Source organism: Heliangelus exortis, chromosome 1, assembly GCF_036169615.1.
Source record: "Heliangelus exortis chromosome 1, bHelExo1.hap1, whole genome shotgun sequence".
NCBI lineage: Eukaryota > Metazoa > Chordata > Aves > Apodiformes > Trochilidae > Heliangelus > Heliangelus exortis.
In genome coordinates, this window is record NC_092422.1 from 160,073,111 (window position 1) to 160,090,561 (window position 17,451).

The 17,451-nt window shown below is 37.8% G+C and overlaps 1 protein-coding gene across 1 annotated transcript in view; it reads right to left on the reverse strand.

The window, feature by feature from the left end:
* The window catches only part of KCNQ1 (potassium voltage-gated channel subfamily Q member 1), a 476,140-nt gene that overhangs the window by 195,181 nt on the left and 263,508 nt on the right, over positions 1-17,451 (reverse strand). Inside the window, exon 15 of the mRNA XM_071733362.1 lies at positions 11,367-11,428. Within this exon, the coding sequence (XP_071589463.1) occupies positions 11,367-11,428 (62 nt within the window). The remainder of the gene's footprint in view (positions 1-11,366; positions 11,429-17,451) is intronic.

Here is a 17,451-nt window from a genome sequence, read left to right on the forward strand (position 1 = left end):
GTTTCTCTCTCTCTCTACCCTCATATGCCTTTATATGAAGTTCTTCATACAAATACAGAGCTGTGTCATCCTGTAACTTTCCTTGTACAGCAGATTTTTTCCATGCCACTTATTATATATAATCCCTTACAAACATTCAGAGACTAGTGACAGCAATTTATCCATCCCTGTAGCAATATCTGTCTCTTTAGCATCTGATACTGGCCAGCAGCAGCAACAGAACAGCTCCAGGACTCAACAGATGTTTCTCTGACTCAACAACACAGTTCTTGCATGAAATATTAATTTGGCTGCCAATCTGGCAACCATTTGAATCATATAAATCTGGGTTTTCCCAGTGTACTTCCCCTGTTCCAGAGGAATTAGGGGTCAATATTACATGGAATTCAAACAATATTAAAACTGTCTTTTAAATTTCTGGTCTGAAAAATGTGGTAAGTGAAAGCATGGTAATTCTGAAGTAAGGAGTACAGAGGAAAATTACTCTTTTTCATAGAGGAAAACCTCAGTTGAAATGGAGGATATAATGGGGAAAAAAAGGCAAAAATTGTTGATGGTTTGGAAACCATCAAAATGCCTGAGGAGGCCCAGGTGAGAATTAGGGCCCATGCCAACAGAAAGGTGTCAAGATCATTAACCCCATCTGAAGTGCATCTACACCAACCTACACATCTTGGGCAACAAACAAGGGGAGGTGGAAGCCAGGATGCAGCAGGAAAGCTGTGGTGTATTGGCAGAAACCTGGTGGGATACCCCACATGACTGGAGTGCCACAGCTGATAGCTACCAGCTCTTCAGGAGGGATAGATAAGGAAGGAGAGGCAGTGGGGTGGCCCTGCATATTAGGAATTGTTATGACTGTCTAGAACTAGACTATAATGATGACAAGGTAGAGTCTATTTGGGTCAGGATTAGGGGTAAGGCCAACAAGGCTGAGATTACTGTGGGAGTCTGCTATAACCTCCCCAGCAGAGCAGTGAGGTAGATGAACTCTTCTATAAACTCCTGAGTGAAATCTCTTGGTCATTTGCCCTTGTTCTTGTGGGGAACTTCAACTTCCCTGACTGGAATCACAAAACAGCAGAGGGAACAGTCCTGAAGGTTCCTAGAATGTGTTGAAGGTAATTTTCCAACACAGATGGTGAGTAAACCAACCAGGCAAGGTGCCCTGCTAGACCTACTCTTTCTGAATAGGGAAAGGCTTGTAGGAAATGTGCTGGTTGGAGACTGTCTTGGACACAGTGACCACAAATTGTTGAAGTTGCCCATTCTAATTGATGCCAGGAGATGGGGTAGTAAAACTGTTACCCTGGACTTCTGAAGGGCAAACTTTACCCTCTTCAGCAGCCTGATGGCCAGAATCCCTTGGAAATCTGTTCTGAAGGGTATAGAAGTCCAGAAAGGCTGGATACTCTTCAAGGAGGAAGTCTTGAAGGCACAGGAGCAGGTGATACCCATGACCTCTAAGATGAACCAGTGGCACAGAAGAGCAGCCTGGCTGAACAGGGAGCTTTGGCTGGCTCTCAAGGAGAAAAAGAGAATTTATGACCTTTAGAGGAAGGGGCAGGCCACTCAGGAAGACTACAAAAATGTTGTGAGGCTATGCAGGGATGGAATTAGAAAGTTCAAAGCCCAACTAAAAATTAATTTGGCCTGCATGGTTAAAGATAACAAGAAAAGATTTTAAAATATATTAACAACAAAAGAAAGACCAGAGAGACAAAAGATGAGGAAAAGGCTGAGGTGCTTAATGACTTCTTCGCCTCAGTCTTTAGTAGCAGGACAAGTTATATTGAGGGAATTCAACTCCCTGGGCTAGGGGACAGGGACCAGGGGCAGAATGATCCCCCACATAATCCAGGAGGAGATTTTCAGTGACCTGCTGCACCACACTGACATGCACAAATCCATGGGGCAGGATGAGATGCACCCAGGAGTAATGAAAGAGCTGGTGAGGGTGCTCACCAAGCCACTTTCCATCATTTATCAGCAGTCCTGGCTCTCTGGAGAGATACCAGAAGACTGGAAAACTGCTGATGTAACCCCCATATATAAAAAGGAATCGAAGGATGATCCAGAAAATTGCAGGCCTGTCAGTCTGACTTAAGTCAGCATGGATTCATGAAGGACAGGTTCTGTTTAACTAACCTGATTTAATTCTATGACAGAGTAACCCACCTTTTGGATGAGGGAAGAGCTGCAGATGTTTGACAAGCTGCAGAGACTTTGACAAGGTTTCCCACAGCATTCTCCTAGAGAAGCTGGGTGCTCGTGGCTTGAATGCACATGCATGCTGCTGGATTAAAAACTGGTTGGATGGCCAAAGAGTTTTGGTCAATGGAATTAAATCCAGTTGGCAGCCAGTCATGAGTGGTGTTGCCCAGGGCTCAGTGCTGGGGCTGCTCATGTTTAACATTGTTATTGATGATTTGGATGAGAGGAGAGAATGCACTCTCAGTAAATTTGCAGATGTTGCTGAGTTGGGTGGGAATGTCTATCTGCTAGAGGGTAGGGAGGCTCTGAAGAAGGATTTAGACAGTCTTGATTGATGGGCTGAGGCCAATTGCATTGAGTTTCAATAAGGTCAAATGTCAGGTCCTCCACTTTGGCCACAACAACCCCAGCAGCTCTATAGGCTTGGGGAGCAGTGGCTGGAGAGCTGCCCAGCAGAGAGGGACATGAGTGTGATGATTGACACCCAGCTGAACATGAGCCAGCAGTGTGCCCAGGTGCCCAAGAAGGCAAACACCATCTAACATGCATTAGGAACACTGAGCAGGACCAGGGAGGTGATCCTGCCCCTACACTCTGCCTTAGTGAGGCCACATCTCGAATGCTGTGTGCAGTTTTGGGCACCACAGTATAAGAAAGACATTGAAGTGCTGGAGGGGATGCAGAGAAGGGCAAGTAGGTTGATTAAGGGTCTGGAGAACAGGTTTTATGAGGACAGGCTGAGGGAACAGGGGTTGTTCAGCAAGAAGAGGAGGAAGCTGAGGGGAGAGCTCATTGCTCTCTACAACTCCCTGAAAGGAGGCTGTAGTGAGACAGGTGTTGGTTTCATCTCCCTGTTGACGAGCAACAGGACAAGAGGTAATGGGGTCAAGCTCTGCCAGGGGAGGTTCAGGTTGGATAATAGAAAAAAACCACTTCACAGAAAGAATGGTTAAACTCTGGAACAGGCTGCCCAGGGAAGTGATGGAGGTGTTCAAAAGATGGGTGTTACCTCATCTGGTTTAGTGGTCAGGGGCTGTAGGGCAGATGGTTGGATTTGATGATCTTAGAGATCTTTTCCAGCCTTGATGATTCTCTGATTCTAAAATTTCTCTGCATTCTCTGTAAGTTCTTTATGGTACTGAAATGCCTTCCATTTGGAAGCAGAACGAAATAATAATTTTAAACAAATTAATTAGAAAAAAAAAAAATCAGTTCACCTGAAAAAACAGAGCATTTCACCCCAATTCTGATTTTCAAAAACTGAGTCTGAAGTGTGAAATTCAAAATACTTTCTTTCAGTGTATGATTTAAAATAAAGTTCCATCAAATGTGACACTTTCCATAAAATACTCCATTGGAAATAAATCATTATTTTCTGATGAAGAAACAGTCCAAAGAGAAATTCTGAACTTGTCTCTAGGGCAGTACTTCCAGCATAAAGCCCAAGAAACTAAGAATTGCTACAAAGTATATTTTTGAAAATAGCTTTTAAAATTAACATTGGGAACAATTGGAGGTAATAAAAACTGTCAAAAAGAAATTTATTTCCCACAGAAAACAATAGCTTAAAAACTTGTTAATAAGAAAGGACTGGTTTAATGAATTTATTTATGTATTTATTTTAATTATTTGAACAAGATAGAATTGTTGAAATACTTCATTTTCACATTTCTAAATGAAAGCATTCTGTTTTGGGAACTAGGATGACTTATCATTTAGAAATTTTTGTTAATTTAGTGTAGCCAATTAAGATTATGAAGCACAGAATTTAATATAACTGAGCTGATTTATATCAATCTTTGGAAGTTTTTTCTTGCAAAGATTTGATTTTTTTTTTTAAATTAAAAAAAAAAAAAAATTTAAAAATCCAGATCTACAAAGTACTCCTAAGGTAAAAATATATTGTTTCATTGCTTCACAGGCAACAGAACTAAGGGAGCTTTGCTTCCTATACATTTGTGGCTGGACTCTCTGGCACCTGAGAAGATCTATGCCCACACTGCAGTCTTCTTCTGTGAGCAGTGGGATTAAGAGAATGTCTCTCCTCTACCTAGGCTCTTATTTTATCTAAAATTTTCAGGAAATCAGCATCTATAAGCTCATGACCCCTGCCTCAATTTCACTTAAAACCAGTTGTGATGCTGGGAAGGTTTTGATGGAGAACAGGAATAGATGGACAGACTCCCTCGACATCCCTTGGTGATCAATGCCACAAGTTCCAGCACCTGTTCCCTGCAGGTTAAAAAACCCAGCCACATCAACATTTCCCACACTGGCACAGCCCATGAAAGATTCCCTTCCCCAAAAGCTCTTTTTTTCACCAGCAGCCCCAAATTACTTTACTGTTTCCATCTTCCTTGGTATTCAGTGTTAATCTGGGTGCATTCCTCAAAGGATGTTAACGTAGAGTTGTACATCTGCAAGAGATTCTCCTTGTTTCTCATTAAATAGAAGGTAGCTGCAAGCAGATTTCAGGCTGGTTCTCAGCACATGGCTGGGAGCTCCTGCCTCCCTCTGCCTCAACATGCTCCAAGGTGTCTTGGGCATCATTTGCTGGGTGGTTTTCATTCCACCAAAACAGTTTCAGGCAAGAGAGCAGAAAAGCATCTAGAATGCACCAATTGCCTAATCTCGGTAATCTTGAGATAGATATAAATGAGATAAAACTATTCAAGCTGGATCCTAATCAACAGTCAGTGCAAGCACTGGGGAGCAGATACTGGCATCTGCATGCTCATTTATTGGGCTTTGGAATTACAGTGTTTGATTTATGGTGGCGAATTGCATCCTGGCAGATGCTCACCATGCAAAACTCTTTGCTCCCTCACCCGTTAAAAATCAGGGCCTGATCCATGTGAAAGCCTCCTGATGAGTTCACTATGTTTTGGATCAGGCCTCTGGGTCTCAAGACTGGCAGATAATATTCCATTTCTGTCCAATTATTTTGCTCAAATTTAGAAGCAGCTCAAGTGTTTTCCATCAACATTTTTATGTTTAGTTTTGAGAGAATCTTCACAGTGGGTCAGGTTACTGTGATATAGAAAAGATGACCCATACTGACATATACATTTTCCAAAAAATCTCAGCCTGAGGCAGACATCTGCTTTGGAAAATTTCAGCCCAGATATTTGGCAAAGATGTAAGCAACTGAAAATAGAGTTTTATAGTGGAAAATGGTGTCACAACCTTACTAATAAGAGGGTGCTACCAAGTCCCACCTATGGTACTGCTCATAACAAGAACCACAAGGGAACAACTTAGGCAAGATTCTTACAGATAAGCTTCCAAATATACTATCTAACATTTTTTTTTTTTCTTGAAAAGCCTATCTGAGTTAGCTCTTATTTTTGGCTGGACCTTCAGACATTACCATCAGAACTAGGCAGCTCAAAATCAGTCTTTGTTTCTCAGCCTTATTAAATAAGGTTTACCTGAGAAGCCTAAAACCATCCCAGATGGTCAAGAGAAGTCAAGGCTGCAATAGTTCCTCTCTGTTCTGAGTGGCCAGCTAACAAAGTAGAAAAGCTGTGCAGGTGAGATCAAACCTGTTAAATCAGCACTACCTGGGGTTCAGATTAAAAACCTGTCTTGATTTTTGAGTGCAAGACCACATGCAGAAATTCAGTTCTATATACCATAGAATTCCTCTGCATGAAGAAAAAAAAAAAAAAAAAAAATTCACTTAAATAAAGCAGACGAAAAGCTTGATTTGCCTCTAATTAACGCTGAACTTCTTGAGTCCCCATTTCTGCTTCCACCTCAGTTTGTCAATTCTATTAAGCAGGATGTGATGACATAAACTGGAATAATGTTTATAGCCGTGCAAGAAATTTGCTGCATTTTACACCTGCATAAATCTTGAGTAACTCCACTGGCATAAATGAAAGCACAATTTGGCTTGACATCAGGTGCTATTTTTTTTCTCTTTTACTTATTCATTTAGGCAATAGCTTGAAAATGAAAATCTAATGACTTGACGGGTATGGTGCTGGACTGCTATGGGGTAAATGAGACCAGATTCTGACTGGCATCTCATCCATATACACATTTAAGAGCATCTGTTGTTGGAAACTTCTGTTGTCTCCTTGAACTGAACATGCCATGCTCCAAGAACGTATACAGCAAGAGGATATATACCAATAACTGCAAGTGACATTACCTGTGTTCATTTTTGACTCACACACATTTTTCTTGAGAAGATATACTTCAAAATTCAGCAGAGTTCATACATATTAGCAAAGCATAGAGGTTCAGGGTGAAAAATATTTTCTATTTAGAAGAAGGAATGGCGATGCATCTCTACTAAATAGCTACTTTCAACAACTATTGGGCTGTTTTAGTATCTAAGAAGATCCACATAAAGACCATTTGCAAAAAGCCTTCTGAAAAGCTTTATATTATGGAATGACTCATTCTTTTAGGGACTGACAACCCACAAACACCTTAGTGCCAAAGTATGTTTCTGTTCACAAATGCATTGGTTGATTTTTGTTTCATATTGAAACCTCAAAAATGCAGCATGCTCATTTTGTAACTGACTCATTGTGCACCAATTTTCAGCTTTTTCCCTTGTTTTGTTTTTAATGCAGTTTGGTTATGCCCATCACCCCACCCACAAATTAGGGGTTTGTAATGGAAATTCTGACAAGGCCTTCAGTGTGGTGCTTGCAGGCACTGTCATGATAAATAATTTACTATTTAATGACTCCTGATGTAATCCCAGCAGGAATCAGGTTCACTAACATCCATCTTTCCATTGTTACACAGGAGGAATAAGATGGCAGGGAAATAATACTCTATCTTTTTAGCTCCCAACTTTAAAATGTGTGTTTAAATCGGTAAAAAGAGAGTTTACCACCACAATCCAACCTCTACATTTGTTTAGCTTGGACAACACATTTGTTCTGGCTTGCATTACTCAGATGGATAAAGCTCAGAAGGGTTCTGCTTTACTGCCCTGTTTTCTCTTAGTGTTTCTGCATTTTTTAAATGCTACCAAATGGCTGCTTTTGGCTTCCAGCATTATCACATGTTGTCTATAAGTATGGAAATAGTTATGGTAATATGGACATAAATCATAACTGTAAATACCACATAAAGAAGACTGCTATATAATTATAAAAATACCTAATAGATTCCTTGTTCAAAGACAACACAGCTGTCCCTTCTAACCTTTCATTTGTAGATTCTTTTCTCTCCTGTTTTTATTTATAGGTTGCTGTGCAGTTTGACACAGCACACCATGTTTTTGTTTCTAATTTTGAAAAGAAAAAGAATACACATTTCATAATAAAGAAGCGTTAGTTTACAGTTTTGAAAAGAAACTAACGCCAGCTCTAGAACATCATCTTGGAACCAATTTCTCTCTTAATTCATTTCAAAAGAATCTGTCAATGGCTATGTACTGCAATTGAATATTAAACCCTGCCATCAAACTCAAGAAAGGGTCGGCCAAATGGCACACATCACGTGGTGGAAGAGAAGCCCCATTTTCTCTAAATATCTCAGCACTCTTATGAAAAGAACCATAATAGGTTATTATGATGACCAAAACAAAAGAAGTTTTTTATACCTACTCAGGGAAAAACAGGTTGAAAAGCGTTGTGGCTAAACTTACACTTTGCAACGTGCCATGGTAATGAAAGGAGTCAAGACTTACACAGCACTGATGTTGCCAAGAAGGATTTAATCATTATCTGGAAACTGCCATCATGCATTTTAACCCTTTACAGTCAGCCTTGAAATGCCTAAAGCAAAACAATACAAGTGTATTTCAACTCTGTGTTATGTGGGACTCTCATGGTGCTTCTTCTTACACAAACCCATTCTTACCTTTTGCTTGTTACCTTAAACTTACATATGAAGCCTGAGATGGTCACAAAAGAGAGGGTGGAGATAGCACTGCTCATGTCAAATAAATTGAAGACTGTTATCTTTGAGTATTTGAAACATTTTTACCTGAAAGTTTTTATTTAGCACTAAGCAACCAATTCAGAAATCTGTGCCTATGCTCTTCTAAACAGCAAATCCCCCGTTTTAACACAGATAGCAGCAACTGCCCTAAAGGGAATGAAGTTCATCTGAAACACCAGAAATGCACAGTTCTTTCTTTCTCTCTCTCTCTCTCTAAATTTATGAAAAGAGTAAATATGGCTTAATGTAGAACAATGCACAGATCTGAACGGGTGAATTCTATCCTGATTCCTTTTCAGAGAAACAACTAAAACAAATGAACTGTAAAATACTGTTAGGAAAGCTCAGTCTGGGCTAGAGGTACACTTATAGCTTATTGATATAGATTTTTAAGCAGATGAAACATTCAAATCCACAACTGCATTTTTATCTACACCAACTGGCCTTTGTCCAAAACTGTGTCATTTCATCAGATTGTGTCACTCGGCTGGGAGGCTGCCATGACTATACTGGGTGACTAAATGTTAAAATAATTTCTCTAGGGGGAAGAGTCTGAGCCCAAAGGTTTTCTAGTTCCAAGGGGGAGATAATCTTTCACCACCAGCTGAAGCCTGGTGTCAAACATGCCCTTGCTTCATTTATTCTTCTCAGAGGTTGAAACTCAGCTTGTCCTTCCTGACTCCAATATTGTTTCACATTTGGGCACACAGCAGCTACTGCACAGTGAACTATTAAGGCAGGAGAGCCCATGAGACATGGGAAAATAGTTTAGGGGAAGCAGTTTGACAGCAGGATGTGATTGCTTCTATTGTCCTATTAAAATAGAGATATCTGGGAAGCTGAACTTTGTTTTCCCTATGTAAACATATATATTTTAGTGTAATGTGCCAAAAAGATGCATATAGAAAAAACAAAACAAAACAACAACCCTACACCATCACCCCCCCATGCAAAACAACAGAACCAATATATGTCCTTTCTGTGTACTCTGTCTACTTTCTCAGCAGGAATATGAGAATGAAGCCTTCTACAAACAAAACGCTACTTCATATTTAAAGAACAAATGGCCTGGGTTCCATTAGACTCTGGACTTTTATTTTACATTTGTAGTTTGGTCTATGATCAAAAAGGAATCTGCAATGACTGAACGTCTTTTATAGAGTTATTTTATGAAAATTTCTTGACACATTTTTATTCCCTTGTATGTTTTTCCTTGAGAACAGTAAGTAGATAGAAATCACTAGTTCTATATAGGAAGTTTTGAGTTAAACACTGCAGTTTAATTCTTCAAACAAAGTAACAGCTAGATCTTGCAGATACAGTTTGAGCTTGAGATAACTGTATTTAGATCATGCTTAAATGATACTAAAATGGCTATACTATTGGGTTTTTTTAACTTACATGACTGTTGCCATGAGAACATTTTGTTGTGAATCCCTGCCACAGACTACATACCACATACTTAAAACAAACATTTAACATGAGAAGATTTTGTCATCCCTAAGCTTTTACATCAAGGCAGTATTGATGAAAATTATAACCATTTTGAATCTGCTAGAGGTTGGTTTTCTGCCAGGTTTAAGCTGCAAAGGCAGAGCATAAGCAGGTATCTGCTTATGAGATCATCCGCTGCGACATTTACTCCATGTGCTGGCATCTCTTGTAACCTTCTCTTTTTACACCAAGATAAATACCAGATACTCTGGGGTACTCCTTTTACAAGCAGTAGAAAGCTAGTTGAGGCTTTTGAATAAAAAGATATGAAATCCACGACATACTGTGCTAAAGTTGGACCAATGCCAGACATGTTAATAACTTTCTGACCTTTCTTCTTCATAAATAAGGAGCAGTCAGAAGATTATGAACAACTGCTTCCAGAAGTATTTACAATACTAGCAATATTTTTCACACAAAGTAATCTGTTTTCATAGATTTTTTACTGCTGAATTTTCAAATCTGTTTGTACGTTTCCCTGTATTTGCATATCTTAGAAATCTGACTAAACTACAGCTATGAATTTACAAAACATATGGAGGCTAGAGAGCAATCTATTTCTTTTGAAAAGAATTCCAATAACCTGAATGAAATCCTTTTTCACATTGAATGTGTGTCTGCATAAGGCATCAATCCACTTTAAAAGTTAGCTCAGGCAGTTTTTCTTTCTCTCTGAAGCTGATTCTCTGACATTGTCCAAGAAAGCTAAAAATGAAAGAAAATCTGTCCTTTGACAATGCAGCACCACATATTTCCAATGTAGTCCTAGCAATGATCATTAGATATGAGGCAAGATAGGGAGGGATTATATGTGTTTAACTTCAATTTCTGTTTTTTGACAAGATGAAAAATTCTTACTAAGAATATTGAAAGGTTTTCTTCCTCTTTCCTTCTTGCCTCAATTCCCCAGAAAAAAAAAGAGAAAATAAAATTTGCAAATTTGACTAAGATGAAGATACAAATAGGCAATGAAAATATTAAATTCAAATGGACTTCTGTCTCAGTTGTTACATCATACCACACACCAAAGTTACTGTGCTGCTGCTGCTCACAGAAAGAACACTCTTCTGGGGACATAATTTTTGGGGGTTAGATAAAAAGAGCTGACTGAAAGACTAACAGAGAAATAGAATCCTAGTTTTAAGCAAACTTGTTCTTTTGTTATCACTTGAGAGGCAAAAGCTCTTGAGGATGTTTAGAATAGGTCTAAAACAATAGAGGTTCACTGTGCTTTAGCCTTTAGGCATACTGCTAAGTAACTAATAACAAAGAGGAATATATTCTTGGAAAGAAGACAGTGGGGGAGGGGTAGAGTTGTTGCAAAGTTAACTGCACAGGAGAAAAAATGCAGCAAACATTAAAAAACTTCAAGATTATGAACTCAGATACCAAGTGCTGCTATTTACAAAGGCTCTGACACAGGCCTTTCTGTTTAACTCACTAATTCTGGTATGACAAACACCTTGTCACTTCACAGCACTTGTCTAGAACATGTGTGATTTGGCTTAGATGTGAAAGTAGTCCCTTTGAAAATCAAGAAGCAAATCTGTATGGCAGGTAAACAGTTAATGCTGCACAACATGCTTATGGTACTTCATCAACTCCCTTTCAAAAATTAGGATATTATTCTTTATTATGGTGCCCTGTAATTCTAAAGTAAATCACGCCAAGATACTATCTTGCATGTCTGTAGATCAGATATCATTACTCAGAAAAAAAAAAAAAAAAAGCTTTCATGCACTTACCTTATCCTCTAGCCTGATCAGTCTGGCTCCTATAGTATAGTATCCTTTGTCTACCCCTTTTTCTAAATAAAGAAGAATAAAAAAGGGACATTCATTAGGTGGGGAATAAATTCAAACTAAGAATTTTTATCTATGGTATTTAAAGTAAAAAAGAAGCTGGTAACAGTGGAATAGTATAAATAACTTGAACAGAACAAGAACAAATTCCTTCAGGGTGTACAAGAGTAAAAAAGGGTAGCTGGAGAGAAGGGATTTAGTTTGTCTAGCTGACAAGATTTTATTAGTCCAAAGGACTACCTGGACCTTGCTAGAGGTTGTATATGGACATGAAGGACTATAGGTAGTGCCTGAGGAAACCTTATTCCTTGCCTAATTATCTGAATTAACTACAGGTAGTTAGATGGAACAGGCATGCTCCCCAGGTATATTTTGAGTCTCATTTATATGACCCATGTACAGTTTCTATACATAAAGAAATCAGAAGTTTTTAGCTGAGGTCATCAGTGTAGGAGGCAGCACTACCCAGGGATTCAAGGGCCGGAATGGCAGAGACTTGGCTCCTTTGAAAATGAGCACCAGTGGGAAAAGCCCCTGCTTTACCATCCTCATTTTCCCTCCTAGCCTTCATGAGAACTAGAATTATTTAAGCCCATTTCTGCAATTTGTTTCACTGCACACTGCACGTGGTGAAATTGAGAGCAAAGGTTGAAAACTTTGTAAAGTGGGAATCTATTTTTTGTGCTTACATGGACAATTGCAAAGGAAAGAAACAGTTTGAGGACCTTATTTCACTGGAAATGAAACACATAACCAGATATATTCTGAGCTAGGAGGAAATATTGAAAGAAAAAAGCAGTCCCCATTAGTAAATTACCTTAGATGCTTATAACAGTGGGAGTTGGACACATTTTTCCCTACTAAACTATTTTTCCAATACTGGGCTGGAATAATTATTCCTTGTTTGCTCCATAAATTATTTCACTTTTATGAGTGATTGAACTTGGATTTTACAGGTAATTAGGTTCATTTTCCTTAGGACATGAGCACGATGTGAAGGGTCTTACTGGAAGGGAAGATGAGATGTTAATTTACAGGGCATCAGCATCTACCATAGCTGCCTGTACGTGTGCTCAGTCTTCAGGGAAATCCCATTCGTGTATTTCTCAATGAATGGGACTTGCTTTACCATTAGCAGCATATGGCTTCCCTAATGTGATATGTTTATAGTGATATATATGCACCAAAGTTCATCTCCAGTCAATGCAGAACAACCTTAGAGGAAGACTTCAGCAAAAGCAACGCCAGCAAGGGTATTCTTGATTTCCTTCTCTTCTACAGACCACCTAGTGTATTAAAAAGCTTTGTGCAGGCATTAGAAAGGAGAAATACTTCATCACCAAGCCTGGAGGAGTAAATACTATACAGGGTACTGTACAGATGATTCAAAGTTTGTTTTAAGGACCTTGTGTGGGGACAAAAAAGAAATGACAAAGTTTGGCTCATACGTGTGTGCTGTTTATCATGTATTAGTTCAGACCACAGAAACATAGAATATAAATGATTGTATCTATCAAATCATCTTTGCCTAAAATGAAATGATTGACTCTAGAGCCTACTCTCTAGTTAGTAAATCCCTCAACACTTATCATTTTTCATAATACATACCAGAAAAAACATAACTTTGAGAATTTCTAAATTGGGATGTGATTTGAATAGCAGTGGATAAGCTGTGCTTTCAATAAGGTTTTCAATAATTAAAAAGCCCCCTAAACCTGCAAAAAATATTCCTATAAGCTTTTTATTTAAAAGAAAAAAAAATCTTTCACCATCTATAATTACACCCTTCATATAATCACCAAGCCATCCCAAAACATCAAAACAACTTAAACAATGTTTCCTATCGTAGTTATTCTTGAACATGATGTGGAATAGAAAACAAGAAGGAAGCAGATAAGCAGTAAGAAGATATTTTGTGGCATGAGGCACTCCTATCAGATGAAGTGAAAAGAATGATACGCAAGCATCTAACTGTGTCCTGGCCACCCTTTCAATGGCATGCAGGCTGTGTTGGTGACAAAGGGCTGTGGTCTTTCCCAGTTCTTATTAGTCTCCATCTAAACCAGCATCCAGCCCTAATTTACAAGCATTTTCCTCTAATAAAGACCATCTTTAAAAGCAAATGGGGTGCACAGACAATGTGCAGAGCATTGTGGTAAGAAGGGTGGGCAGAAGTTCAGATAACATTGCTCTAGTCCATTTGATTTCTATCTTATGTTTATGCTTTCTTAAAGATACATGATTTTAGACTTTCTACATTATATTATTTGCTTTCACACAGTTGAAAGAGTTGAATGTCTAATTATGAATCTGAAAGGCCTTATTTTTTACATTCTTTGCTTTGTAACCCAAAATAACTTTCTTTTAATACTTTTTTCTGTTCTTTGTATCAGTCTGAAAGAGACCAGCTAAACAATCCAGTAACTGTGTAGCTGTATATGAAAGGCACAGACACAAATGAAACATCCATTATGATAATGAAATAAGGCACAATTATTTCTCACTGCATGAAAATACATATGGACAAATTTTGGCTCAGAAAAAAAATAATCTTGAAACAAGCTTGTGTCACATAGTTAGTATAATACAATCCCATCATTTTATATACTTAGACCTGAATGAGATAAAACGCTACTAATATAGGCAACAGACTTCAGAAGACTCAATGGTTTGAGTACATTTCTTATCTTTAATAATATGTAAATTCCTTCCCTGAAAGCCTTTGCCTTCCTAAATATACATACTACACTGCTTTCAAAACAGCAGGGTCCTATATTTTTTTTCCTAGTATTTTCATAAAGATGGGTCACCTCTTTTTGTAGTGAGCAACAGGAGAGGCTTCTTGTAAAAAATTTAAACTTTTAAATATTTCCCAGCGCAGGTAAAAAAAAAAAAAGCCATACTCAACTCTTTTCCCAAGTGCACATGATACAAATGACATATTAGTCATTATTCAAGTTTGGTTTTTAAAAACAGCAACTACAATCTGAGATGAGTACCATAATCATATTTTTTACTCAGTTTTTGTCATCTCATCAGAATACATCAAATTTTTAAGAAAACAGATTTTTTTTCTTTTTTAAACAAAATACTTATTGAGAGCATTAGGACAGCAGAAGAATGGCAGCCAGATCATCTGAAAATGATAGAAGCTGGAAATGATCTAATCTACTTCTACAGAGTCCTCCCTTGACTTTTACTTTTATGGTATATAAAGCTAGATATAACTACCTCAAAGCAAAACAAAACAAAATACCAAAAAAACAACATAAAAAAACCTTATCTAAAAGTCATTTATTTTTTTTTAAGTAGAAAATGAGGACTTTGTACACTGTGACACCTATGATAATCCAGATTGTTAAAGACATCTCCAAATTGCAGCAAATTATATTAAGTCCAGCACTGGGACTACAGAAAGTAGGATAGTGCAAGAGATGGCACTATCATCTTATGTCTTAATCAGTGCATGCACAGCTTTCTGGATCTGTATTAATTTCAGTTCTGTAAAAGCTCTATGTAGGTAAAACAGTGATGAGTTAATGGCAAGATATAGATTCTGATGTTTGTAAACCAGGTGTGCTTCTGAAAATGCAAGTCAGGATTGGCCTTTTAGGCCCAAGACCCATAAAACAGCCAATAACAACGTTGCCTCAGGCATCATGACTTCAGTCTTGAGTCTCTTTTTTTGCCAGCCAGAGTCTTTTTCAACTGATAGGTAGAAGAAATTAAAAGGAGGTGGGATGTAGTCATAAATAAGACATTTGTAATTTCCCCTGGACAGCCTAAAAGAAATATAAACAGTCAACTACTAAAATATGATTGTTTAGAAGGCTGTATTGCAACACACAAAAAAATTGTGGTAAAACAAGATGTTCCACGATGGTTTAAAGTATAGACAAAGCAGGAAATTTTATCTTTATCTGCAGTGCACAGCTTGCCAGGTTAAAGATGTGAAATCACCTTCCAACAAGTAAACCAGCTCTGAACTAAAGGTCCATCTGCCTATTTTGTTTTTCCAGCCTCTGAGATGGTACAAATTGCTCAAGTGGCTCATGAGAAACAATATAATACATTTATTAGAGAGAAACCATAAACACTGAATTTGTAAGAACTACATCACACTTCTGCCTTTCCTCCAGAAGGTGTTGATGGCAGGATTTAAACATACAATCTTCACACTAGTTATAAAACTATTAGTATACAAAATTGAAAATGAAATGCCAGATGCTTTATTAGGTTTTTTATTAAAAACAGAATTCAACACTGATCAGAGGACCTGGATAAACAATAAATTAGCTGCAAGTGTCAAGCCCTCAGAACAGGATACATGTGATATTTTTGCTGGCTCTTTGTACTGAGGTAGATCAACCATGGAAATGAAATTAACTTTTAGAGAGAAGATTGTGAACACCTGACAGCTACATAAAATGTCCTAATTGGTTTTGGTTTTGACCAGGTTCCCATGGATTTTGTCTCCAAGAGGGGTGGAATAAAGCAGTTCCTGCAGAAATATGGGTATCTTTCATTTCAAATATTAACTGCCTAAAAAATTAAAATTAAACTACACGCATTTATTATGCTTTGAAAGCTCTTGTGATCTCCTTAACAGCTGGGAAGGAAATAGCATCCTAAAAAACGTAGGTGGCATTTAAGGGGAAAAAAAGCAAACAATGGAACTGTCAAAATTTTACAAGAAAGCTTTTTTCTCCAGGGATTCCCACCTGTGTTATGTAGACACAAGAGGTTCAGAGGAACTGCTGATAAACATCGGTCTTTTGCCTATTTTTCTGAACCTGAACACAGGATCTTTTGTGTTACCTTGGCATTATTCTTCACCTTTAGCCCTGAAAAGCTATAGTAAGTCTCAAAAATCGAAGTCAAAATCAATTAACTGTCGTGTGTAGTGAAGGTCAAGAGTTACACTCCTCTTATTTGTATCATTACATAAATATCTGCTTTGTTAATTCAAGAAGTTTCATTACCATGTGCTTTGCCTCTGTAGCAACACTATCAATTAATAAGGGACTTGTTTACTATTCCAGGAATCCTTGTTTCACTCTACAAAATTGTGGCTGTAGTCATAAAAATGGGATTCAAGTCTTTGGAAATTGTATCCATTATCATAAACTTTCAAACCACTCCTGATAGTAGGAGACCAAAACAAGGAAAAAGGGACGATTCCTCACAGTATGTGTATGTGAGGCTTAAATCACAAATGTTCTTGTCACAAAATAGCACAGGTGTTAAAAGTTTACAGGGGAAACAAGGCAAGCTTGTTAAAGACAAATGAGTTAGGGATACTAAATACACAATAACTGTGTCAGGAAGTCTCTGATCTGCAAATGGCTGAAAGCTTACAGGAAGGTTAGAGGCTTATGCACGCTCTTTTATTATACATTTCCCAAAGCACCTTGCTTTTGGCTCCACCAGAGTCAGGACTGGTCTGACCCAGCATGGCTTTTATTCTGTCCTTATATCCTTATCTTGTTTTAACACAGCTTTTAGTGCTTTTTATGTTTGAGAAAGTAACTTGAAAAATAACAATAATTGCTTCCAGCTAATTCAGATTCTTGATGTTTTATGACATTGTTCACTTTTCAAAGGCAATAATACTATAGACAAAATGCAAGTACTTCATATAATATTATCACAGTTGACAACAGGGTTTCAGTAATAGCCTGATCCAAAAACCACTGAGGTCACTGAAAAGACTCCCATTTATTTCAACAGGCTTGGAATCAGACCTTAAGATTCTTTGAATGGGAGTGTAATAAAACAGGGGAAAAAAGTTGCTGGAAAGGAAAATTCTTCTTGTGTTTTTCTCCTTGGCAGTGTAATTTTCTTTGCATTGTCATTTCTCTTTTGCTTGCCATCAATACAAAAATAACACAGTCTGTAGGAAACACCCATATTGTTTACAAATGAGGTTTTTAGCAATGCCTTTAAACTGGAAAAATAGATCATATTGAAAATACATTTTCAATGTTGAATAAGCCATCCATTTTTAGAAAAACTCAAGAATAAGTCT